The 26,545-nt window shown below is 51.7% G+C and overlaps 1 protein-coding gene and 1 pseudogene across 1 annotated transcript; one reads left to right on the top strand and one right to left on the bottom strand.

Annotated features, from left to right (window-relative positions):
* Positions 1-276: 276 nt before the first annotated feature.
* LOC129064589 (40S ribosomal protein S3a-like) lies at positions 277-929 on the bottom strand (annotated as a pseudogene).
* Positions 930-8,165: 7,236 nt separating this feature from the next.
* On the top strand, positions 8,166-26,145 carry SLC35F6 (solute carrier family 35 member F6). The gene is made up of 6 exons (XM_054568841.1): positions 8,166-8,358; positions 16,628-16,700; positions 17,598-17,769; positions 18,022-18,234; positions 19,004-19,114; positions 20,355-26,145. Exons 1-6 carry the CDS (start codon positions 8,282-8,284, stop codon positions 20,822-20,824), a joined length of 1,116 nt encoding a protein of 371 aa, XP_054424816.1. The 5' UTR covers positions 8,166-8,281; the 3' UTR covers positions 20,825-26,145.
* The last annotated feature ends 400 nt before the right edge of the window (positions 26,146-26,545 follow it).

Genomic DNA, 26,545 nt, shown 5'->3' with positions numbered 1-26,545 from the left:
ATCCTCCACCATTTGAGCTCAGAGAGGCTTAACCTTTAGCCCTCTTTTTGTTGTTGTTGTTGCTGTTATTCTGCTTCTTTGAATCACTTACCCTACAATGCCACAGATACTACAGATACTACTATGGGTTTGCTTTATTTATGTTAAAATTCCCTCAGGTGACTCAAGCTTTTTTCACAAGTAGGATTTTTTTTTCTTTGTCACCATTAACAGTCTGAATTTTAAACAGATTCTTGGACGGTGGGGGGTGGGGGTGCTCCTATCCATCAGCTTGTTCTACTTGTCACCTGTCTCATCTCCAGTAGCTTTTCTGGGACTTCTGCCTTCACCGTGAAGCTCCATGAGTTTTCCCAGTTCAGACCTGGGCTTCTTCAGCATTTTCACTTTCCTAACACAGACATCATGGAGCAGATGAATAGATTGGCAAGGCTCTCCTATGTCTTTTCCAATGCTGTCTAGAATCAATTTATTGACCCTTCTTTCAAATCATTTGTCTGCACCTCTCAGGTCATGATTTCCATCATCTTCTTCCAGATTTGGCAGATCTGTTGGGGCTGAGCATAAGAGGTCTTCCGAATTTGATTATTTCATTTTCCAGTAAAACCAACACAGAATAGACGAAGCAAATACTCGTCGGTAGTCGTGACATCAGCATGAGCTTCAGTCGTGGTCGGCCATTTTTTGACCATGAAGCATATTTTGTCACGGGTAAGGGCCATGCCATGGAAATTAGTCAGACAGTCTCTGCCTTAAATAGCCTCAGTAATTAGCTTGAATTTTCTAAATGTAACTTCATAATTCTGTAGGTCAGCTAGACTCACCGCAAAAACACGATCTTTCAGACCATCAGAGACAATTTTGGTTCCTTGAGTTCTCGTGACTAGTGTTTTTTCAATGTTTTTCACGTTGAACATAGCTGGTGCTTTCACATCATCCCAGTCTTTCTTATAAAATGGATCAACCACTTTCTTATTGGCTCCCCTTTTTGCCACCTCTGGTAGGGTGCTGGTTCTCGCCAACTGCCTTGGTGCAGCTCAGAACCCCGTGACTTAATTTTTAAAAGCTGGCTGGGCCCCAGCCACAGCGCCTTGCCTTTAGCAGCAGGGACAACGCGCCATCTAGTGGCTACAAAGTGAACCTCAAATGGGCAGGCCTGTGGGAGCAGAGCCTGGGATCCGGAAGGCTCTTCAGTTGTCAGGTGGTCCAGCTGAGGTTCAGAGAGGGACAGTGAACACCCTAAACGCACACAGCAAGTTAGTATCCAGTCTCCAGGACCGTGACTCAGCTTGAGCAGCAAAACCATGCTTCCCAAACTTCCCTGGTGTTCTGGGGAAGCTGCGCTTCGGAAGCAGCTCTCAATTCCAGTAGTTGTGAGAGCAAAGGAAGGGTCTCATTTGCAAGGTACACCATCTCCCTGGCACTTCACCCTTTATTCTGTTTACCGTTTTTGAATAGGCAAAGGTACATATGGTACAAAGTCCAAAAGGTACAAAAAGGGTTTGCGGTGGAAAGTAAGGCTCTCACCCCACCTCCACCACCCAGATGCAACCAGGGTTATCAGTTTCTACATGTCTGTCCAGAGACTGTATGTTTTAAGCTGTTTTCTTAGCCCTGGCGGGTGTGGCTCAGTGGATTGAGTGCCCGCCTGTGAAGGGTCACCAGTGCAATTCCGTCTGAGATTCGGACAAGGTTCCCAGCTGGGGGTGTTCAAGAGGCAACCAATCGATGTATCTTTCACAGATTGATGTTTCTCTTCCTCTCTTTCTCCCTCCCTTCCCCTCTCTAAAAGTAAATAAATTAATACATTTTTTAAAAAAGAGCATCCTTTGTAAGGTCACACGATATTCCCTGTATGGGTTATATGGAGGCCCCATGACTTATTTAACTCCTTTCCTCTTGCTAAACAGAATGATGCTGTAACAAACACTGGCGGGGAAACCTCTAGACTAGCAAGTGGAACAGCTGACATTATCAGTTGCGATTCGTTGTGGCCTCAATACCCAACAACCCAGCAAAGTCAGAGTGTAAATACTTGAGGCCTCATTATCTCATGTGAAACAAGTCTAGAGGCAAACGGTCCCGAGCACATGACAGCTCCACGTGGGGGCAAACGGTGCGCCTCCACATTGCTGGACTGCCCGCCTCAGAAGCTGCCCTGTCTTGATTCCCACCGCTGGGGTACGAAGTGTTTCCCTCCAGCCTGACCAACATCACATCATATTTTGTCTAAAATTTAACAACTATGTAGGTGAAAATGGTATTCGTTGTACTTTTAACTTTTATTTTTCTTATGAGTAAAGTTGAATGTTTTCTTTTCCATGGATTGTCTGGTTATAGTCGTTGTCCATTTTCCTTTTGTGTTTCTGGTCTTGTTTGTATTGAATTTTTTTAATACTTGTGTTAAGATAGAATTTACATATGATAAAATTTACCCACATAAAGTGCACAGTTCAGTGGGTTTTGTATATTCACAGGGTTGTACAGCCATCACAATTTAATCTTAGAACATTTTGTCTCCCCCCCAAAAAAGGAACACAGTGCTCACTTTTAGCCACTCCACCATAATTAAGCAACCACTAATCTTCTTTCTCCATAGTTTAGCATATTCTGGATGGATCATATAAATGTAATCATATGCAATGTGGCCCTTTGTGAGTGGCTTCTTTCATCTAGCATAATGTTTTCATGTTTCACCCATTTTGCAGCATGTATCAGTACTTCATTCCTTTTTGTTGTTGATTAACATTCCATTGTATGGATATACTTCATCTTGTTTAGCCATTCAACAGTTGATGGACGTTTCGGTTGTTTCTGCTTTTTAACTATTATGAATAATGCTGCCATAGATACTCAGGCACAAGGTTTTAGGTGGACCTGTGTTTTCATTTCTCTTTGGTACCAACTCAGAGTGGAATTGCTGGGTCATATGGTAAGTCTACATTTAACCTTTTGAGGAACTGCCAAACTGTTTTCCAAAGCAGCTACCCCATTTTACATTCTCACCAGCAGTGGAGGAGGGTTCCAATTTCTCCACATCCTCTTTAACACTTGTTATTTTTCATTTTTTTCATTATAGCCAAGTGGTAGTTGTGATTTGATTTGCACTTCCCTAATGGCTTAGTGTGGTTGAGCATCTCTTCATGTGCCATTTGTATACCCTCTTTGGAGAAACGTCTATCTATCATATTGACTTTTAAGCCCTCTTTATATGTCAAGGAAATTAGCCCTGTGACTATAACATGAGTTGCAAGCACTTTTCACAGACTGCCATATCTCTCTGATTTTATGTCTTTTCCCTCTTTGCAGGGTTTGGTATCGTACTCAGGAAGACCTTGCCCACTGCAGAACTATTACTGTTTTTTAAGTGGCTTTACATATTTTCTTCTAGCAAATTTACAGTTTAATTATTTTCCAGTCATATCTTTTCTCAAACTAAATGATTTTGGTGTAAAATAAGAGGTAAGAATACAAATTTATTTTCTTCAGATAGCTACCCTATTGTCCCAATACTGTTTCAATAATCCCCACTCTATTTGAACTGCCATGCTTTTATTTACCAAATTCCTACCTGTATTTGGAAGCATATGTGGATTGGATCATGTTTCCTCCAGGGGACCCACATCTGGGTTGTGTGGGAGCTGAGAAGACCCTGAAACTGCAGAATGGGAGGGTCCTCACCCCTGTCTGCCTCAGAATCTCCTATAGATGCCCCTGCCCCTCATCTCTAATCAGAAGAGTCTTACATGCAGGAGCCTGAGAGCTCCCCAGTGTGAGGCTCATCTCCAAGGGGACTGGTGTCCATTTAGACACTTCACAGAGTCAGAGGAAGAAAATACCATGAGCTTACTCGACAGCATACTCAGAGGAAGCTGTTTGCCTGAGACGCACCGATCCAATGCAGCGGTGCCGTGGCTCACGTTCTCTAAGCCAGGGCACCGCGCTGCGTGCCAGGCCGGCGGCGCTGTCAGCCTGAGCAAGTGACATGCAGGACGCTCGATTACATTTGAGTTTCAGATGAATGATAAATCATTCGTTAGTCTAAGTGTATTCCCAAATGATAGGGAGAATACACTTATACTAAAACAATTGTTCCCTTCTTATCTGAAATCAAAGCAGGGGTCCCCGCTTTGTCTGGATCTGACTTGGTCCTGCTGCCATACAACCAAGCCAAACACCGGCTTCTAGGACCCAGTGACCCACCCCAAGGCTAATACATATTAAGAAAGAAAGGCAAAGAGGGAAGTTTTGAGAATGACCTATGAGGGCCTGAAGCTAGAAGGAGCAGGTGGCTCCTGATCTAATCGTCTTTAGTCACCATAGAAACAAGCCATGAAATCCACCAGAAAGACCTGGTAAACAATATCTATCTCCTCACCATCAATACTGACCATCCACATTCCCTTCCCTGATTAGGTCCTGTCAGGCCTGGTTTCATTGTCCCAATGTCTCCCCCAGGAGACAGCCAGGACCTTCCCTGCCTTCCTCTTCCCAAGGCCCCGGCTCCCCTTCCCAGCCACAGCCTTAGATGGCTCCCTGCACTGCCCACCGTGTTGGGAGAGACAGGCAACTGGATACCCAGTCCTGTGTCAAAAAAAAAACAAACAAAAACCCAACAACAACAACAATTAAAAAAAAAACAACCCAGAACCAGACAGTACTTAAATGATAAAAACAATATGGCAGTCGGGAGAAAAGAGACCTCAGTCTATGCAGAGCTATGCAGAGCTCAATTCCAAATACAGCCTGGGCAAGTGATCATTTATAGCCAAAGGGCAGGGTGGGGTCAATGGAGGACAATTACTAAGAGGAAACCTCAGATAAACATGGCTAAACCGACCCAGCAGGATTCAGGCTGGGCCCTCAGACACCCCCTGGCGGGGGACGGTGGCGGATGAGAGAGGCAGATGATCACATATGGAGAGTGAGCTGTTGTAGTTAAAGTCGACTTTGCAAGGTTCTTGCTAAAACTGGGTTTTATAAGCACACAGATGGACCTGGGAGAAGGTTCATGAGCTTGACGACAGTTCCATCAATCAAAGGATCTGTCACCTGCCCATCACATGGTCATATCCTAGGAGAGGAATAGGCCATACATGAGGGAAATAGCCCAAGGACATAAAGCGAATACCTGTTCTAAACAAAACAGGTCTGACTGGACTGTCTCCGTCCTTCCCAGGACAAAATAACTCTCCCTTAATCCAGAATGTGATTAAATTGATTGGGAAAATGTTCAGTCTTTCAGACTAGCCACAGGCTGGCAGTGAGCTTTGAATACAAATGCAGGGGTTTGCACGGATGGGTTTTATTTGATTCTGGACATTAGTGGCTCTTCGGAGGGGAGCATACAAATTTCTTCAAAATGTCCCTGCCTTTGGGAGAGAAGGCACTTATGCAAACTATGAGACGTGCCCTATGAGGCCTGGCCTGGGGTCCTTTCCGAACCTGTCCGCGAGGCCGGCCCTGGCCTCGCAGCAAGTGAGCCAGTCCTCCCAGGGGCCCCCACAGCGCCTCCACTTCTGTGCCCCTTCCCTTCACAACAAGCTGTGAATATGATCCTTCCCATTTTCCAGATGGGAAAGTAGAGCCCTGAGTGTGCGAACCATGGTCATTTTGCTCGAAGTAACACACCGCTTCCAGCCTGGAGCGGCCCTCTCTCTCTTCCCTAGTCTGGACAACTTGCTCAGATGTCATATCTACTCATGAAGATTCTGTACTCTTAGGGACACGTGGAGAAATTTCCATCTCTGTCCACACCCACCCCTTGTACTCAGTAAATTTCCTCCCTTTGCTGAAAATTTACTCCCTTTCACGTAACTCCAGTCTTCATGATCTTCAGGCAAGCTGTGGTCTTTAGTCAGGACGATCACATCTGAGCAGTTAGGAAACACCACACAAAGGGGCTGGCCCACCGCTGACCTTCTAAAAAGGCTCAGGAAGGAATTAGGTTTGAGTTGTGGGCATGTTATTTAACTCACAAGTCACAGCTTCTAAAATTACAAGGCAAATTTGTATCCAACATATACATTAAGCTCTGTCTCTGAATTTCATTAAATAACAATCCAAAGAATCTTGCAAAGCCTGTGTATGAATACACATTCTCTACTGATCCTTCTCTACTTTTCTCAGAATTCCTGTATCCGGAGGCTGCGGTGCCTTAATCCCAGACTCGCTGCTACCTGAGGACACTAATGTCAACCATGGTTTTCACCTGTAAAGCCCAGTCTATTCAGGCTGGCAGAGACCTGGAGCCTCGCTGCAGGTCATTCCCCATGGTGTCCAATGGTGGTATTTGCCCCACATGACCCTTCTCCACCTGGAGCAATTCTGCTCCTCCATCAAGCCCTGCTCGAATCTCCCCTGGATTCCAGCACACAGGCGGCTGTGAGAACTGAGGCCACCATGGTCAAGCTCCCAGCACAAGTGGACACGGGGGGGCGCCTGTTCCAGCGTAGCCGGTTGTCGCTGCCATGCCCTCACTCCTGCCTCTTGAGGAATCCCATGCTTATCCCAGCTCCCTCTGCCTCTTACATGTTACTGTGTGGTTACCTGTGTAGCCATGTTAACCGTGGTCACTCCTCTCCTCTATAAAATCCCAGACACTTTCAGAGTTGTCTTTGGGGTCTCACATCTGGCTCTGGGCCTGGCACGTAGTGGGCTACATGTATATCTCCAAACAAACTCTCCTGTCGTAGGCTCCAGGGACAGCAGTTTGATGAATGTTCAAAACATGGTAATAAATTAAAACTCATTTTATGATGTGGCTATAGAGACAGACAAAGACTGTGTTACTAGTGACATCATGTCCGGCTGGTGACACCATTGATCATTAGTAATGTTTACTTCAAGGCGGTGCCCTTGGCTTGGACATGGTGCGGGGGGCGGGAAGTGGTCCAGAGTCCCACTGAGTGTGTCACTGTGACCTGTGGGAACTGCTCCGATGGCGACGGGGCTGTCTAGCCGGTACACACTGCACCAGCCTGCCCCTTGGGGCAGACGCTCTGCTTCACTGATCTCTCCAAGCCCCAGAATCTCAGTAATTATTTTGGGATAACAGGATTAATTCCTTTTAAATCGCATGAAACTCACAATTTTGTTGAGGACAAGACACTCAGAAGAAACCTCCTTCTGAGTCTTCCATCTCCCCCGCTGTCTTATGAGAACAGGCTCCAGAGAAAAAAAGTTTCCAGAGGGTCTGTGGGTCAGACGCACTCCATGCCCACCCACACCTCTGTGCCATTCCCTCTCCTGGGAAGCCCCTTCCCCTGTCAGGAGATCTTCTAGTCAGGTCTTCCTGCAGTAAAAGGTTCTGGTGCAGTCCCCTGAGAGTTTTTCTGATTCAATATTGGTCATTTTCACAAGGTCAATCTTGGGGTAAGCAAGAAGAGTTGGCTGGCCCTATCTCTGCAACTTCAGTAACAAAATCTGAAGTGACAGGGAAAATGTGCCTACTGGGTCAGAGGCAGTTCCTGAAGGCCCTGGGCTCCAACCTGCCGTGTGACAGCCATGGGGCACAGACAAGAAATCTGTGACGAGGACAGAGTGCAGTCGGGGGCCGAAAACCAAGAGCAGGGTTGTAAAAGCAGGAGAGTTTCTGCAAACAAACCTAAGTCGTTTTGTGATTGTCTCCGAGCAGCATCAGGAATCCACGACAAAGCCGTAGACTAAAGAATCTACCACCCTTCACTACCATGATCATCAGCAAATCACTTGGCTGCTCTAAATTTAGTTCCCTTAGCTATAATATGGTCTCCCAAAGAACAGGGACTAGCTTCCTACTCGGCTTTTCTGGAAGATGTGAGCAACACCGCGGGCTGGGATTCCTAGGACAATTCCCCGGCTTCCTGGAAGCTCCCTAGGTTCTATGCGGAGAAGAGATTCCCACGCTGGACATGAACGCTTCATAGTTTGCCTCTGACATGATTCAGCTCAGCCTCTCTAAATGGTTTACAAAACGCTCTAGCATCCAAGATCCATCCTCATTGCATCGTCCCATCATTTCCTTTTATAAAGGAGGAGACCTGGTCCCGTGGGAAACCGAGCGCCAGGGTCCAGCCCTGCAGAGCGTGGGCACCTGGGCTGGGCAAGCGCAGCTGCCCAACCCGGCGCGCTCCCGGGGGGCGGAGCAAACCGACAGGGGGCGGGATCCGCGCGGGTCACGTGACTCCCGGACCGGAAGCGCTAGCCAAGCGACCCCCAGGTGACCGAGTCGTGGGCTGTAGTTTCCAGTGATCGTGGAGGTCGCGGGGGTCCCTGCAACGGCGCGCTCCCCTCCTCCGCCGCCATGGCCTGGACCAAGTACCAGCTGTTCCTGGCCGGGCTCATGCTCATCACCGGCTCCATCAACACACTCTCAGCAAAGTGAGTTCATGGCCGGCGGGGAGGGGAAGGGGCTCTGTCGGGCCTGCCGCAGCCCGCGCGGGCGCTGGCGACCCCCGCGCACCTTCCCCGCCCTGCCCTTCTCAGCTCTCCCCTCTCGGCTTCACCCGCTCGTCCAGTTTCTCCGGTCGGTTCGCTTGGTTTATGTACCACCCAAGGGGTGCCAGGCCTGGGGAACTGCGGGGCGGGTTCGTGCCCTCGGCCGGAGGGTCCGAACCCCGGCTTTGACTCGCTGTGTGCCTGATCCTTGCGAGTCACGTTACGCCTCCGCGCTTCAGTTTCCTCATCTTTAAACGGGAGGCTTGGACCAGTTCCTCTCCAGGACCCCTTCCAATGGTGGCGTAGGAGGCCCCACCCTCCAGGAGCTGTGGGGGTGGCGGGAGGGGACGGGAGGAGGCTCCCAGACGTGTGCACGCGTGCTGCACTAGAGGCCCTGGAAGCCGAGTGATCGATCAGTGAGCGTAGAGGGCTGCGGCGGCAGAGGGGGGGCTGCTCTGTCAGACGCTCATGGAAGAAGGGTTACAGCGGGAGTTTTACATGTGCCAGGACATTGAGGCAGGGAACAGCCAGGCCAGATGCAAGAAGGTTGTGACTAGCACCAAATGTCCAAGCTGCATTTTATCCCATAATCAAAGAGAGGCTTTAGAGAGAGGGGTATAAGGGCACTAAATGGTAATGGGAAAAATACAATACAGACTGAATCAAAAGAGAGAGAGAGGCTTTTGAGCAGAGGAGCGACATGGTAAAAGTTGATACGATGAACCTGGTGGTCAAGGCGAAGAGTAGTTTTGCGCAGTGAAAACCATCCCAAGGCTGCTGCACAGTAGATGGGGGCACTAGGAGGTGGGAGAGGAAGAGGCAGGTGGGAGAGACAAGGTGCAGAATGAAGCCACAAGGCCTGACCCACAGGCTTGAGAGACAATGGTCACTCCAGGATTTGTCTGAGAGAACCGAAGTGCCGTTAACCCCGACAGGGAGGGCAGGTGGGCAGGCGGTTCAGCCACCATGTATGAGAGTGCGGTGCTGGTGGAACAGTTTAGGATGCTGGCGATTGAGGACCCAGGGCTGTCATGAGGCTGAGGGACCAAACACAGCCTCTTCTCTGTAATACACGAGGAGGACCAGGGCCCAGGAGGCAACCCCTTCTCCTGGCAGCTCTTTGCCTCTTTCTCAGCCCCTACCTCAGAGCAGGGCCATCCATCCCTCTGTTCGCCATCAAAGAGCCCCAGGACCCAGAGCCCGATTCTGACGCACGCATGGAGAACAGTGGAGAGGGGTCTCCCAGTCAGACCTCACCTCCACCTGGGCCCTGCCAGGCTCCAGAGCTAAAGGGGGTCACCGTAGTCACCTTCTGGCCTGTGCTTCCTGGGCTGGTCCTATCTTATTCACTTTTGAGTCTTTTGTTCCTAGCACACTCTATTAGTGATGTGAGAAATGCCCCAGAAGAAAGCATTTCTGGGAGAGATGCATCCTATTCAATTCGTCAGACACGTATAAGATACCTACAGTGTCTGAGGCCCTGTCTGGACTCAGGGAAATAGACTGAAGTGACTAAAAAAAGGTCCTTGCCTTTGAGATGCCTAGAACCTGAGGTGGAGGAGACAGATGTGTACACACTCAGCCACACAATGTCATCCCTTCTCCAAAGGAAGCGGGGCTCTGGGAGGGGGCCCCTTCTCTGTGTCAGCTGTGTCTGTGTCTGTCTTGCGCTGGTCTGCGCCCAGGGGCCTCCTGGAGGTCACTCCTTCTGTGAGCCCTTAGCTGTAAAGGAGACTCACTCTGAGGGCCCCATATCAAGTTAGGATTTGAACACAGCAGAACAGGTCGCAGTCCATCCATCTATAGCATCAGCCAAGATCTCAGTCAAGTGCTTAGAGAGTGGATGCCAGGGCCACTGTCCCCAAGGAGGGGTGAGATTGCTAGTTACTACTGGTGTAAACTGTGCTGGCTCAGCTCCTTCCCTAAGAAGCTCCAAACTGGTCAGGTAGGAAGCCAGAGGATCCTCATCCTCAGGGGGCCTTGCCCTGAGAGGCAGGAAAGAGGCTCCCAAGGGGGGACCCAACCCTTGATCTGTCCCCTGCCCTATAGCCTGAGGCCCTGTCCTACCTGAGATGGGCCCCAGAATTGGACTCTAAATAGTGTTGTAAGGCCAGACTGTGAAAGGATGCTCTCAGAGAGAAAGAACCTGGGAAAGGAGCCGTGTGCATCCTGATGGGAATTAATTATCAGTTTGAAATCACAATCTGACCCGCAGTGTTTGGCGGGGACAGACAGACAAGAATGTGATCATAGCAAGTGCTAATCAGCTAACACCCAGAAAGGACTGCACGCCAGGCCCCTCTCTGGCCGCCTTTCATGTGTTAACTTAATGAATTCTAATATCCACCCTGGGAGGTAGATAAACTCATTGTCCCTGGATTAGGAAACCGGAATGGAAAGATGGACTTGCTTGCCCAAGTTTAACCATCTTTATGGAGTTTATATTTGAGCCTATGGAGTCAGCTCTATGATCCATGCTCTTACTCCTCAGTATGGAATGAAGCTGGGGACTTGTCTAAGTCATTTTTCCAGGCATTTGGAGTTGTTAGAAACCGAGAAATCATCCATTCTAAGGCCCACAATTTACCGTCGAGGTCCCAGGAGAGGTTCCTGTCTGTGACTCAGCTGACTGGTGTCAGAGCAGAGACCAGAACCTAGGCCTCAGAATTGTAGTCCAATCCCATTACTTTACAACTGCGGTACCCAAAGTCCCTCTTCGTTGGGACTTTCTCTCACATCCCCCCAGGTAAGAACGGACAGACATGTACCCACGGAAGGGGTGATCCTGTAAGCGACATCTCCCCACCTGTCTCTCAGAGCACCCTCCCTCTGGGGCTGGGCGGCAAGCCTCTGACCCAGCCCAGGAGATCCTGCTGTCACCCTGCTTGGTCTCCGCCTCTAAGCCAGAGGCCATGCAAGATTCAGGTTTAGAGTCTCTAGGAGCCTCTTGCAGTTCCTTGGCCTGGGAGGTGGGCGTGTTCCCCTCCCCGGTCCTTGGGAGGACTACAGACAGCCGAGCAGGAAGGGAGCAGGAGCACGTGCTGCCTGCCGTGGCCCAGGTCAGCCCTGCACCGGAGAGGCCATGCTGCCCACTCAGCAGGTTAGGCTGTGCAGCAGGCGGAGGGGCCTGCTCTGGCTGGGCTGGGGGTGGGCGTCACATACCCTCACAGACCTACAGGAGGGAATCCTGTCCAGCAGGCTGTCCCTTTAGCCTTGTCCCTGGGTCTCAGCAGAGGGCCTCTTCCTGTGAAGTGGCTCCTTCTCCTTTCTGTGGCTGCTTTCACCCCAGGAAATTCTGCTGATGCATCTCCTGGAGACCAAACGTTTCTCCTTCCTCTGCGCTGCTTTGGTCTGCCTGCCTGAACCAGTGCCTATCCATGGAGTTGTGCCACTTCTGGGCCCTGCTCTCCTGGATCCTGCATGTTCTGCATGTAAAGAGCCAAGATCAAGTAGACACTCACTACGTAAGGCTCAGATCCCCTCCTAAACATCTGCAGGGTGTGAAGCAGGATGTGAAGCGCACCCAGCCAGGGAGGGGCCATGGGGTGACTTCCCCTCCACCCATGAGGCCCGCTGGGCCCAGAGACCCTGCCAGGAAAGTGGCAGGAGGCCTGGGACCGCTGGGCCTCTGCTGAGGAAGGACTCTCATTGTCCTTTCTGTGCCACCTCTAACTTTTGCCTTGGCCGCTGCCCCCACCCTTGGGTTCCATGAGTGGCATGGGATCCTTGCTTCCTGGGCCAGCTAGAGGGAGCCTGACGTCAGAAGGGCAGTGTAGGAGGGTGGGGAGAGCCTGAGAGCTGGAAGCCGTGGGGTCAGATGAGTCAAGGGGCCTCTCCAAGCCTCAGTTTCATCTCTAAAATGCGCACGACTTCCCACCTTTTCCCCAGACACAGGTTAAGATCTACTGAGCATGGTTTTCTAATTGCACTTAGAGATGAGAGGGCTTGTCCCATTTACGATCACATAAGCCAGGGCTGCCCTGGAGTGGAGCAGCCCTTCTGCTGGTCCCGCTGTGGGAGAAAGGAGCTGACTCACTGGGCCTAACAAGCCGGGAACTCGAGAGGAAATGGCAGAGATTCTGCGGCGCACGGCCACACGGCCAGTCGGTCTGAGGCAGCCACATCATCCACTTCCTCCGCCTCAGTCCGCCACACCAGCTCACGTGCAGATACGCTCACCTCCCAGAATGCTGAGCTTTGAGTTTAACTGGGCAAGGCCATGTATAGTGACTCACCCCACAACGAAGGGAGCCGGCCCTGGAGACCAAGGCTTTCCCCTGGATACAGTATCTGCAGAGAAAGGGGGTGGGGCCACCCGCAGAGCTGACCCCTCCCACCTCAGCCAGGAGAGTGGGAAGAAACTGGAGTGAGGAGGTGGTAAGAGAACCTCAAGTGTGAGGAATGGGCTTGGAAATAGAGGCGGAGACTCCTAGTTCCGCCCCTCCTGGGCACCTCACGAGCCTCGTTCCTCGGCCCTGTCTGGTCCCTTGTCTGAGTTATAAAGAGCTTCGTGGCATGACAGGGCTGAGTTCCTCCTCCCCTGCAGCACTTTGCGGCTCTATGGGCCTGCTGGGGCAGCCGCCTGAGGCCTGCTCGCCCCTCTGCCTCAGACAGAGGGGTAGGTCCCAGAGAATGGCTGCTCTCCCAAAAGCTTCCGGCTGGAGCCTGACGTGACCCAAGGGGCCATGGCTCCTGCTCAATAGAGGGGAAGAGGACGAGGGGCAGAAAAGAACTTCGACTGAACCCCTGCCATGTGTCAGGTCTTCCATATCTCATTTTATTTATCACTTTTGACAATTCATCAGTATTATCCCCATTTTATAGATAAGGGCACTATAACTTGTCCAGCCTGTGAGACTCGAAATCAGCTTCCCATGTAGCTTGCTGCCCTTTTGTAAATTCAGGCACATGGGTTTGGGCCTAGATCTGCCTGTTGTTACCTATATGAGCCCGAACACGCCTCTCTCCACCTGCCCCGCCCCCAACACCTTGAAGTCCCCATCCATAAGGTGAGGATCCTTGATGTGAAGCTTAAACCAGACAACCCACATGAAGTGCTCGGCACAGGCCTGGCGCAAAGTCAGTACTTGGTGAGTCCTCTATTTATAGAAACATTTTAGTGACCGGTTTTGCAAATGGCCAAGTGCTATCCCACCTCAGGGGTTATTGCCGTCAACCCCCGATGAACTGGGACTGGATTTTGGCTCTTGTTCTGTGCTGCCCGATGTCCTGCGCCTGCACAGTGAACTGAAGCCTGTCTCAGGGCCAGCGCCAAGAGAAGCCTGACTCTCCCCAAAGTGCCTGCTGGCCTGCTCCCCTCCCTGGCCTGACCTTCCCCCTGGCCCGAGGAGAGGCCGTACGGGGCAGCCTTTCCTGATGATACCTAATCCCTCGGGCTATACGCCATCCCCGGCCCTCAGATACAAAAAGGCTCCTTTTCCCCAGCTGGGAACGCTGCCAGCCCCAACCTGTTCAGGCAGACCTACCCCTTGAAGAAAGCAAAGACGGCCCTTTGGGGTGGGAGGAAGGGAGCTCAGTGCCAACCCTATAGCCAGCTCCCCACAGTGCCCCCCACCCCCCAGGAAAAGACAGGCCCAGCTTGTCCCACCAGCAGGTGATGCCCCAGACCAGGTGGGAAATTAGGACTCATGAGTCATGGCCTCTGGAACATATGTAGTACCTGCCTGTTTGCTTGGAGGGATCTGGAAGTCTCATTCATTCAGCTAAAAACTGAGCTTCTGTATAGAAGGTGCCAGATGCAGGGGCTTGAGAGATGTAGGAGCTGCTGGGTGCTCAACTCACACTCTCAGGTGACGATGACTGTGGAGCCAGGAAGTGATACAGATGTGAGTTGTCATTGCTGTAAGCTGTGTAGGCAGTAGTTGGGCGGGGGGGCGTGGTCTGGCAGGTGGCTTCACCACTGGGTCTGGGGTCTTCCTGAGCCTGCCAGTCTCTGCTCTGGAATGAACAGATGAGGAAGGAGCTTCCATAGCTACCCGTTGATCTTGTGGACTTGGCAGGCTCTCCCTCGCCCCTCCTGGAGGAGCCCTGGCTCCAGCCCCAGGAGATCCGACCTCTCTGACCTGCTCACTTGCTCCCGGGAAGTTGGTTCTGTGCCCTCGCTGAAGTCTGACCCATTCACTCCTCTGTTTCACTCAGTTGCCTCCCACAGACCGTCCCGCGGGCTTTTTCTGCAAAAGTGAGCCTGATTGGAAAGCAGGCCGGCCCTGAGCCACAGTTTGTCTGTGGCCCCCACCCACATCCCATGTGCTGCCCTCCCTGGGGATCCAAGGGCCAGAGCCTGGAGCAGGTCAGGCAAGACCTCAGAGAGCAGGTGGTTATAACCTGGTCCCCTGACCCAGGTTTCTCTCTGCCTTCCCAACCACCCTGGAGCTTCTCCCCACCCTGCTGCTCTCCTGAGAGCTTGTCATTCCTGAGAACCACAAGCCCTCCTAACTGCCCCTGTCACTTGGCATCTCAGGGAGTGGGTGGGGGTCCCCCTCGGTGAGATAAGTCGGCCTTAGCCCTGTTTGTCCACTCGCCCTGGGAGGTGTTCAGACCTCGGAGCAGATGGAGTCTCTCCCTCGCAGGTCTATGCTACCCTCACGCGGGACCAGGAGCTCCACCACCACTCAGCCCGCCGTTCCCACTGCCGGCGTCCGGGCATCGTGCCCTTGCCCTGGGCTGTGGGGAAGAGCTTCCTGTTCCCTCCCAAACTCAGGACACCGAGAAGCCAGGGCTGGACAGGATGTTTGTCAAATGCAGACCCTAACTGCTGGACACAACCAGTGGCCCATGCTTGGGGCTCTGTGGGGGCACAGGAAGCAGAAGGCTCCCCTGCCCTGTAGGAGCTCAGGCTTGTGCAGATGACCGGAGTAGGGCTGGGCATTGTGGTGTGACTGTCCTTGATAGACACTGAAGGAAAGATTCGTAAGAGGAAGAAGTCCTGAATCTTTCAGTTTAGAGGCAGCCGCTGCCTTCTGTGGGGCACCGCAGAGAGAGCAGGTCAGTGGCCCACAGGAAGCCGCCCGGGGTCTGCACTGACGGGACTCAGCAGTGTGACACAGCTGAAGTTGTGTCACCTAACAAGTCAGCAGATGCAGTCAGTCATGTCAGCTAACCAGGGCATCCAGCACAAGGGAGGGGCCGCTGTCCTGCCAGGCTCGGTCGGGGCCAGATCACATGCCCTTGGCCCTGGGCCTGGGCCCATCAGAGCGCTTCCAGAAGCCGGCAGCCAGGGAAGTGAAACGTTAGGAAGGGCTGGGGCTGTTTAGCCAGGAGATGAGAAGATTCAGAAGGCGGAAAGTCTCCAAATATCTGAAGGGCTTTCAAATGAAAGAGATCAGACTAGGCCACAGGGACACACGTAAGCCCAGCAAAAATGAAATTCAGGGATGGGAATGTTAGCACACAGACGTGGATGGCGGCAGTGCCTGAGGGATTCTGGGCCTGTGTGTGGGCCCAGCAGGGAAGCGCGCCATAAGCAGTTACGCCGTCTGCCGGCGCTAATGCCGGATACTTGCCACCTGCTTCAGAGTCTGCACTGGAAAGACCCTCCAAACCCTTCAGGTTACATGAAGGTGACCAGGTGGTCTGTGTCAGAGGGTCATTTCCCAGGGCCCAAGCGCCCTTGTAGACCAGCGGCTCTTGATATTTTTGTGCCATGTGGTCCGTTTCATAATCTGGTGAAGCCTAAAGTAGTGTTTTAAAGTGTGCAAATAAAAGACTGCGAGTTACAGAAATAAAGTAATCAAAACATTAAAAAGGGAGATTTGTGATACAGTAATATATGTGTTTATACACTTTGTAACATAAAATGATAAGCAGTGAGTCTAATTACTGAGTTTTGGAGCCATGATGAGTGTGATACTTCACAGTATCTGCAACAACTCTAATGTAATAATGAGAATAGCTGTGACTTCCATGTAACAAAGTGACAGGTCTGCAATACTACATTCAGAATTTGAGGAAATGCTTAATTTCAGCTAGAGGTTCATGACATTTCAGCTAAAGGTCCCCAGGCCTCCCCACATTCTGCCCACGATCCCAGATGAAGGCTGCTTGCCGTGGAGACTGGCCGCTTTGAGAGGGAGCCCCTCCTCCCCCCATGGGCCCAGTGCCCTAAGCATGGCCTCTTGGCTTTGAGAGGAATGAGCTTGTCCACAGGCACCTGCCACACCACAGTGTTTGACCTTCTCTCTCCCTGGTGCAGGTGGGCGGACAACTTTGTGGCCGAGGGCTGCGGCAGAAGCAAGGCGCACAGCTTCCAGCATCCCTTCCTCCAGGTATCTGCCACGTCCCTCCTACCTCCCGTCTCTCAGGCCTCAGGCCAGGGGACTGCTGTTTCCTGACCTGCTATTGGTGTCCTCCCCTGCTCCCAGAAGAGCTGCCTGCTTCTCTCCTCCCCCCTCCCCCCAGAACAGAGGCCTGAAGGAGCAGTCATGCCCTGGGCACTGTGAGGCCAGCCCTCACCGCATGTAAGTCAGGACACAATCGGAAAACGTCAGCCGTTGTAGCCAAACCTGCTCTCCACCCACCGGGAGCCCAAACCCCAATGGAACAGGGAGACGCCATAAACTGGAAGTACCTTACTGCTCATCCTGGAAGTGAGAGACCCAAATTTCAGCCCAGCTCTGCCAGCAACTTGCTCTGTGAGCTTAAATAAGTTCTTGGGCCGCTCTGGGCCTCAGTTTCTCCATCTGGGACTTGACCTGGGCTTGGCTGAGATCGGTGGTTTTCAGAAAGGACTCTACACAGCCTTAGGGTTTGTGTCGAGGAATCTAAGGGACTTTGGGGTAGACCCAGGAGGCAGTCTCTGGCCTCCCGCACACGGCAACTTTGCTTTCACCTCTGTTGTATGTGTTAGGATTATAGGTAAGCTCTTGTTTGAAGAAAGACTATGTTAAAAATGCTTTGTTAGCCCTGGCAGGTGTGGCTCAGTCACTTGAGCACCAGCCTGCAAATCAAAGGGTTGCTGGTTCAATTCCCAGTGTAGGGCACTTGCCTGGGTTGCAGGCCAGGTCCCCAGTAGGGGGCGCACGAGATGCAACCACACATTGATGTTTCTCTCCCTCTCTTTCTCCCTCCCTTCCCCTTTCTAAAAATAAATAAATCTTTTTAAAAAAATGTTTTGTTAAAGATGATCCTCCGTTCAGCTCTGAATTTGGGTTCTGTCCCTGCAGGCCGTGGGCATGTTCCTGGGGGAGTTCTCCTGCCTGGCTGCCTTCTACCTCCTCCGGTGCAGAGCTGCAAGGCACCCAGATACTAGCATGGATCTCCAGCAGCCCTTCAACCCCTTACTTTTCCTGCCCCCAGCCCTTTGCGACATGACCGGGACCAGCATCATGTACGTGGGTGAGTAGCCAGGCCAGGCGGAGCCGGGCTCAGTGAAGCCCATGACCCAAGGGGGCCATTGACGAAACAGTCACCCTCACCCTCAGCTCATCTTCACCTCGCCTGTCTCCCACAGACGTGCACAGGTCATGGTCACCCAAGATTTACTGAGCGCAGACTCTGTGAGAGGCGTGTCTCCAGCCCTGAGGACACCTCAGTGAATGGCCAGCCTTGGCCCTCAGGAGCTAATGTCGGGTGTCTGTCCTCTCCTAGCCCTGAACATGACCAGCGCCTCCAGTTTCCAGATGCTGCGTGGAGCCGTGATCATATTCACAGGCCTGTTCTCGGTGGCCTTCCTGGGGCGGAGGCTGGTGCTGAGCCAGTGGCTGGGCATCCTCACGACCATCGCGGGGCTGGTGGTAGTGGGCCTGGCCGACCTCCTGAGCAAGCATGACGATCAGCACAAGCTCAGCGAAGTGATCACAGGTGTGGCCGGGGTCGGGGATCCCGGGGCTGCCCTTCCTGTCCTGCCCTTTCCCCGCCAGGAGCCCAGCGCAGAGTCATTCAACAAACTTCTACAAGCTCTGCTGTATGCCATGCCCTGGGTAAGGGCATAGGGAAACCGGCTGCTGTGGGCATGCACCTGCTCTCGAGTGGACAGAGTGTAGGGAAGGCCAGAGGTCCAAGCAGCAGGAGAAACGGCCAGATGAGGAGCCAGAGGTCAGAGGCGGGAGGGCTCGTGCAGTGACGTACCAAAGCACTGGATTTGGGAGAAGAGAGAAGTGAACGTTTACGGGGCAGTTACTAAGTGGCCCACTTGGTGCTAAGCACTGTGTCTGTCATCACAGTGATCCCCACAACCCCAGACAGAAAGCAGAGCAGCCCATTTTATAATGAAGCGACCTCCCTGGTCACTCAGAGACAGATTAAACCAGAAATGTCTGTGTGCAAGCCGGTGCTTCTCAAGACCTGCCTACCCCATTGCGCAGGCGTCTGGACCCTCTGGGGCCTCAGCCCAGAGCGCGCCGCCTCCCCTGTCAGCCGGCCGCACCCGTCGGGCCAGGAGGTCAGGCATGGGGGCCGTCCTGACGGTACCTCGTGAACTATGTGGTGGCTGCAAAAGTCAGGGGCTGTTGTTATGTCCCCATGGGAGCTGTCTCCCCTCAGCTTGGGGCCCGCCACCCTGTCAAGAGCCTCGGGACCTTGCTGTGCCCCTGCCTCCCTCACCCTGGGCCCTATTGATCCTTTCCCGCAGGGGACCTGTTGATCATCATGGCCCAGGTCATCGTCGCCATCCAGATGGTGCTAGAGGAGAAGTTCGTCTACAAGCACAACGTGCACCCTCTGCGGGCCGTTGGCACTGAGGGTGTGTGAGCACAGGGGCTGGGGGGAGGGCTCTGGGGGGGGAGCTCACTGGAGGGTAGCATGTGGAGCGAACGCACACACAGAACGCGGGTCCAGGTGCGGCGACCGCTGGGAGGTGTGAGCGTCCTGCCCCATTTGTTCCTCCCTTCACCACGTATGTGTTGACAGATACTCTGACACCTGTCATGCACGCGGCCAGGAGCTCAGAGAGGACAAGGCCAAAGATGAATTAGTTGTAAGCCCCACCCCAGAGCTGACCAGCAAGAAAGGACCAAGCAGTGCGTTCAAGCTCAGACCACTTGTGTGCAAGTGATGTTTCGCTTGCCAGGCATATCTGAGTGTCTTGGGTCAGGGAAGGTGGCATTTGAGCTGCAGTTTCCACAGGCAGAGTGGGAAGGAGGGAGCTCTGAACAGAGTGGAGACATGAGGAGCTGGACTCGAGTTTGGGAACTAGCAAGGAACTATTTGGGTGAGATGCAGGTTTGATGCCGGGGAAGGGATCAGTCAGGATCATATCGTGGAGAACCTTGAACATCAGGCAAGTAGATTTAGACTTTAAGTGACAGGCAGGGAAGTAACTATTAAAATTGTATGCTTTAAAAATAAGAAACTAGCAGGGAGGATTAGAGCAGTGCTGCCAAGTGTGGCCTGCGGGCTGGTCAAGGAGCTGTTTGTGCCTGGTCCACAGCAGGCTGAGGGCTGTGGCCGGATGTTAGTCCACTAACTCCGTGACGCCTTCAATCATACTGTTCATTTCTGCTCATTTCTTTTTCTAGCATGACTTTCTGAATGAAGCAATGCGTTGATTTACATTCTGGTTCAGCTCCATATCACAGACCAGTGAATGAGAGAGCTGGTTTTCCACACTTGTGAGCACCGTTGTGGCTATAGCCAGCAACTCTTTTTTAAATGAATAGACTAGAATTTAAGAGTATGAGAGAGCATTGTACACTGGGGATAGCTCTCGTTTTGTGAAAGCGTGCATGGGCCTGTGCATGTGAATGCTGGTCACAGTGTAAATATATTCCTCACTTCTGGTCCACTCAGAAAACGTGGATTAACATGGAGAAGGGGCAGCTAGAGGCTGTCGAGTAGGCCATTGTGAAATCCTGATGAGAGGGGATGGCTCCAGGACCTGAAAAGACGGTGCTAATGGGAGGCCACTGGGAAGGAGGGGCAGGGGATCAGGGGAGGCCCTGCGGCCCCGCGAGGAGCGTGACACGCGTCCTTCTCTCCTGCAGGCCTCTTTGGCTTCGTGATCCTGTCCCTGCTGCTGGTACCCATGTACTACATCCCTGCCGGTTCCTTTAGTGGAAACCCTCGTGGGACCCTGGAGGATGCTCTGGACGCCTTCTGCCAGGTGGGCCGGCAGCCGCTCATCGCCCTGGCGCTGCTGGGCAACATCAGCAGCATTGCTTTCTTCAACTTTGCGGGCATCAGCGTCACCAAGGAGCTGAGTGCCACCACACGCATGGTGCTGGACAGCCTGCGGACCGTCGTCATCTGGGCCCTAAGCCTGGCCCTGGGCTGGGAGGCCTTCCACCTGCTGCAGATCCTCGGCTTCGTCATCCTCCTGGTGGGCACTGCCCTCTACAACGGGCTGCACCGCCCGCTGCTGAGCCGCCTGTCCCGAGGCCAGCCCGCGGCCGGGGAGGGCGAGCGAGAGAGGCTGCTGGACGCCTCTCGGACTCCCATCAACGATGCCAGCTGAGCCTCCTGCGGGCCCGCTGCCACCTGGATGCACCTTGTTTGCCCTGAGGCTGAGGCCACACAGGCTGGTGAGCCTCAAGTTGCTTGTCCCCAAGGCCTCGCCCTGCCCCTCCCCACACACCCCCGGGACAGCCGCTACCACAGAGGATGAGGGGCACCCAGGTCCTCCTCTGTCACCACCTCCTGCAAAAAGGTGTTGCCCAGCTGCACAGGCTTGAGTGCAGTGACTGACCACGCCAAGCTCCCCACAACCCGCCAGACCCCTGTGGCGGCACTAGAGCAAAATCATGAAGTGGAGTTGCAGGAACTAATAGCCCTGGAATTTTCTAAATCAACCAAAATTGATTCTCCAAAAAAAAAGAGGTCAATGAGCAAATTCAAAGCAGAGCTAAGTACCGTATTTTTTTAAAAACCTCTAAGATATCCCCTAACCCTGCCTGGAGCCCTAGGCTTTGCTCACGCAGCGTGTGCTCCCCAGCCCATAACCTCGTCGCTCCGGGCCCTGGTGTCCTGCTCTAAAAGCATAGCGTCAACGCTGTGGCTTTAGCACCTTCCATCCCCAGCTGGGCCCATTCTGTGGGCCTGGGATTCTGACCAACCCGGGAAGGAAGTAACAGCTTATTTACTGGCGGTTCGCCTGTGCCGGCAGTGCCACCTCCCCAGGCTTGTTCTGATGTCCAGTGTCCTTGCTCACGCACCCGCAGGGCCTCCCTTCCTGGAGGAGATTCCAGGGGAATCCCCGCAGCCCTTGATAACAGCTTTTATGAAATCTGCACCTTCCATTTTCAAGGTGAGGAAACTGAAATCCAAAATTATAAGTTGTTTGGCAAGAAGGGTGTCCTGCCGTGGGCTCTGGCCATGTAGCCACATGACCCTGTTGCAGGCTGGGATCTGGAGCACACCTGGTTCTCAGCCCCACCCCCAGCAACCTGATCCTATAGAGCGCCCTCCAGGGTGATGGACTGGCCAGGATCCTACCATTCAGAGTAATTCTGCCATTCCGGGCATTATATGAAGTGCTCAACTTTCGTTCTGTTGTAACAACCTGCACAGGTGGGTACAGATGAGGAATCTGTGGCCCAGAGAAGGTTAAGTGACTTCCTTGTGGAGCAGGCGTTCAAGAAGGGTTTGCCTGATTCCCAGCCTGTAGCCCCACCTTACTGTACTGGTCTCACTCTGGATCTTTGAGGGATTTCCTGTGGCTGGGAAAGAAACATCATGAGCTGGTGTCCTCCCAGTAACTCCCCTCCCCGCCCTGCCACCCCCCAACCCCCCGCAAGAGAGGGCCCTGGCATCAGGGACTCCAGGGAGCTGCGAGGCCCTCCGTTCCAGCGTTCTTCCTGATGTGGCCGTTTCTGGGGCCTCGGGCCATTTTCTTGCGCAGCTTGATCATAAAACAACAAATGCCTTCCTTAAAATAGGTTCTGGGGGAAGGGATCTTTGATAAGCAAAACCCTCAGCCTGTGTGGGAATCCAGCAGGTTATTAAGGTGTGTTGGGAGAAGAGGGTCTTTTCATCCCACCAGCTCTGAGTCCCAGGGGCCCCCTGAGCGTCTTGGGCCACGGGGTGTGTCACAGGAAGAAGGAAGTGGAGGGAGTGAGGGTGGTGGGGGCTACAGCTGCCTCGTCCAAAAAATTGCCGTAAGGTGTTATTTTTAGGCTTTAAGTTAATTGGCAGGGCGGACTTTTTTTATTTTAATGAGGGAAGGAGTACCAGGGTTGGACAGTCCTGGGCGTCGTGTCTAGAATGTTGCTGGAAAAGTGCTAATGTACCAAAGCATAGAAAACACCCAGCTCATCCTACACTGTTCGGATGAAGAAACCAGCGCCCAGGGAGGGTAGAGAACTTCCCAAGGTCACAGCCAGAGGTGGCCAGGCCAGACCGCAACGCCGGGTTCTGCCCACCCCTTTCTGCCCCAGGGATGTAGCCCGGAACCTGTGCACGCCACTTGGGGGTGTTAGGGGAGCACTTGGCCTTTATTTGAGCCCTGCCATGGGGGACCGTGGATTTTAACGTTGAGGGGGGTGTAATTTATAATGGGACTTGCATGGCAGAGCACAGGGGGCGGTCGGGCACCCCATCAGGCCTGCCACCTGCTCAAGCAAATCACTTTACCCCCTGGAGCCTCAGGTCTTCACATCTCCGAAATGGAGAAGCCAGCCTCCATCTGGCAGGGCGAGCATGAAAATGACATAAGATTAATAAATTGCAGGGGCCTGGAAAGGCCAACGCACAGTGGAGTGTCGAGTAAGCCTGTACTGTCCACCGGGGGGTCTGTCATGGGCACTGATATCCCCACTGAGCACATGGGAGCATCAGCTTTGCTCAGAGGAGAAGACGTTTCATTATACACGCCATCGTGGAGTAGAATACAAAATGCATAGATTATAGGATAAAACAGAAGACAGTTTATGCTAACAGTACGGACTTTTCCCTCCCCTGGGGGTGCCAACCTTTTGTCAGGGGTGCTTTGGAGAGTTGAGTTTGAGAAGCTTTGCTGTGTCTTGCTGGTCACGTGGGCAGGAGGGTAAGGACCCCCACTCCTGCTGAGTCTGGAGGGTGGTAGGGGCCGCCTGTGACTGCGGCCCTACCGCCCTGAATACAGGAAGGAGAGCCAGAATGTCGGCAGTGTGGCACGGAGGCCCTGATCCCCGGAATCAGAGTTGCCTGACAGACTTCTGTAAACATTGGTTCAAACACCATGTAATTTAAAGCCTCTGTATTGTAGCGAACTGATCAGGCCCTGGCCCTTGGAGTGGGGCGGGGCTTCCTGCAGGACTGCCCAGCAAGTCCGCGGATGCCATCGGGCTCCTCTCACCAGGAATCTGCCTGCAAGGCAGAAACTTGGGACCCTGCCGAGTTCTGTTGCCTTCACTTTGTCCAAAGGTCTCTGTGTAGTTTAAGCAAACGACAGTCCTAGCGCTCAGAGCTCTGACCTTAGAAGAGGATTGGAGCAAAGGGTCACCTGGTTTAGGGGGAAGAAGCAGAATCTGGAGTCAGCTGTGTCCTCAGCCCCGCCTCAACCAGGTGACCCTTGGACAAGTCACAGTTACCTCTCAAGATCTTGGCTACCTATAAAAAGGCGACGTTCCCAGTGCTCCTAAATGTGTTCATCTCCCACCCACGCTTGGAGATCAGCATCATCCTTTCGTGTTTCCTGTGGCTTAGAGACCCTCTGGCCTGTTGTCAACGACAGCCTTTCAAAACCCAAAGTCAGCGGGGAGTTCCCTCTGTAGCCATGAAAGTTTGTGAATCAGCTTTCTTTATTGAGAATTCTTGTCCAAAAAAAATTTTAATGAGGAATTCCTGTCCCAGAACTCAACAAACTTTTTTGAGAACTGATGTGCACTTTGAGGTGGATCCATCAAAGAAAACAGGAGAGACGAATGTGTAAAGCAAGAATTTCGCCCAGCGTGCAGTGCAATAAGAGGCCTTTGTGTGGGGCACCCTGGAGGTGGTACTGGAGACATCAGCGAGCTCCGTGTGGCACTTAGAGAGAGCTCCACTTGAGCTACATGTTGAAGGGGGGGCAGGAGTCTTCTAGGCTTGGTGATGTGGGGGGAGGGAAAGATGAAGAAGTATTTCAGGAGGAAGGAACAGCTTCCTCCTGAAAAAACTGCCACAAGGTGATGTATTCAAGAACTTCAGGTAAGTAGACTGGCACACCTGGCAATAAGTGTGCCACACAGAGGAACTGGCCAGAGACAAGGCCCAAGTGGGGCAGGTGCCCAGGTAGTGCTGTGCCCTTTAGGCTTTGCTGAGGCATTAGGACTCTGCAGACTTTAGGGTGCCCAGGAGAGTTTTAGGTAAGGGAGAGACACGATCCAACTTACCTCTTTGGGAAGGTCATGTTGTTAGATGGAAACAGATTTGATTAGCGTTAGGAAGTACTAAAGGCCAATAAAGTCACCGATGATTAATTAGGGTCTGGACTATGGAAATGGTGGGGAGGATGAACAGAAGAGCCATTCAAGAAGAAGACTGCCCTTTTAGGGCCTTGGTTTTAGGATCTTCTATTGTGTAAGGCAGTGATTTTTAACTGGTGTGCCGCAAGAATTTTTGAAACGTGCAATATCTGACTAGTCAGGGGTACTGATCTCTTTTCCCTTTGATTGTCAAGTAAAAAAATGACAACAGCCAATACAATAAGAGCTGTCTGGTGTGAATGAATAAAAATTATATCTTTTTGGTCAGATCTGCAAAAAATATATGCATTGGTGTGCCACAGAATGTTAGTAATTAGTTTATATGTGCCATGAAATGAAAGAGGTTGAAAATTGCTGGTGTAAGGACATTATGCTAATTATGCTGAGTGAAATACATTCATTCAGAGAAAACCAAATACAATATGATCTCTTCTATGTAGAATCTAAAAAAAAACCTCACCCTGGCCGGGTGGCTCAGTCAGCTAGAATATCATCTCATATACCAAAAGGTTGCAGGTTGATGTCCAGTCAGGGCACATGCCTAGATTGAAGGTTCAATCCCCAGACAGGTGCATATGGGAGGCAACTGATCTATGTTTCTCTCGTACATTGATGTTTCTCTTTCTGTTCCTCTCTAAAATCAATAAACATATCCTCAGGTGAGGATTTTTTTTTTTTAAGTCCTGCCTTTTCTTCCTGCTTGAATAGAGCAAGGTAGGAGCTATATGTCTATAAAGCAGAATTAATGAGTGAAGATATGCTTTGATTAATAGGTGTTGAGGACTAGGGGAGCTGGACTTCTTGCCTCTGTGTTGACCTGGGTCACTGAAAACCAATCATATTTCCGTTATTTGATTGCACCTCAAAAAGTTCAATTAAACACTCCTTCCTTTTCTTCCCTTCTCTTTCTTTCTTTCTAGTGGTAAAATGTACTCAACATAAAACTTACTATTTTGACTATTAAGTATATTCAGTGGCATTAAATAATGTTTACATTGTTCACAACTAGCACCATCCATCTCCAAAAGGCGTTCATCTTCCCAAACTGAAACTCTCTATTAAATGCTAACTCTCCATTCCCTCTTCCCCACCCTCATAGCCCCCTCCCTGGCAATGACCATCCTACTTTCTGTCTATGAACTTGACTGTTGTAGGCACCTCATACAAGTGGAGTCATACAATATTTGTCCTTTTGTATCTGGTTTATTTTGCTTAACATAATGCTTTCAGTGTTCGTTCATGTTGTAACATGTGCCAGAATTTACTGTTTTTAAGGCTGAATAGCAGTCCATTGTATTGCATGTACCACAATTTGTTTATGTATTCATCCACTTGGACTTTTTTGGTTATTATGAATAACACTGCTATAAATATTAGTGTGCAGATACCTGTTCAAGTCCCTGATTTTAATTCTTTCGAGTATATACCCAGAAGGGGAATTGCTGGGTCATTTGCTAATTCTGTGTTTAATTTTTAGACCAATTGTGATACTGTCTTCCACTGTGTTTGCAGTGAACAGGGGTTCTGCGAAATTGCTAATTTTGTAACGGCATTTTTCCTGATTAGAGGACATGTTAACTGTAGAACATTTAGAAGATGCAAGAAAGCAAAGCCTAGAAAGTAAAATCTCCTTTATGTTCACTACCCAGTTCTACACTTGACCTGAATACGGATTATCTGCAACAGGAAGAGAAGGTGACGTTTCCCTGGGACAATCCTGTTAATTCTATTGTAATGCTGGAGAGTGTGACCCAATAATAGTGATGAGGTCTGTCGGGCCTCAACCCATCGACAGA

This window comes from Pteronotus mesoamericanus, unplaced genomic scaffold (assembly GCF_021234165.1).
Source record: "Pteronotus mesoamericanus isolate MK-2021 breed Mesoamerican mustached bat unplaced genomic scaffold, CSHL_Meso_final contig_101, whole genome shotgun sequence".
Lineage (NCBI taxonomy): Eukaryota > Metazoa > Chordata > Mammalia > Chiroptera > Mormoopidae > Pteronotus > Pteronotus mesoamericanus.
Note: the sequence above shows the minus strand (reverse complement) of the source record. Positions and strands in the feature narration are given on the sequence as shown.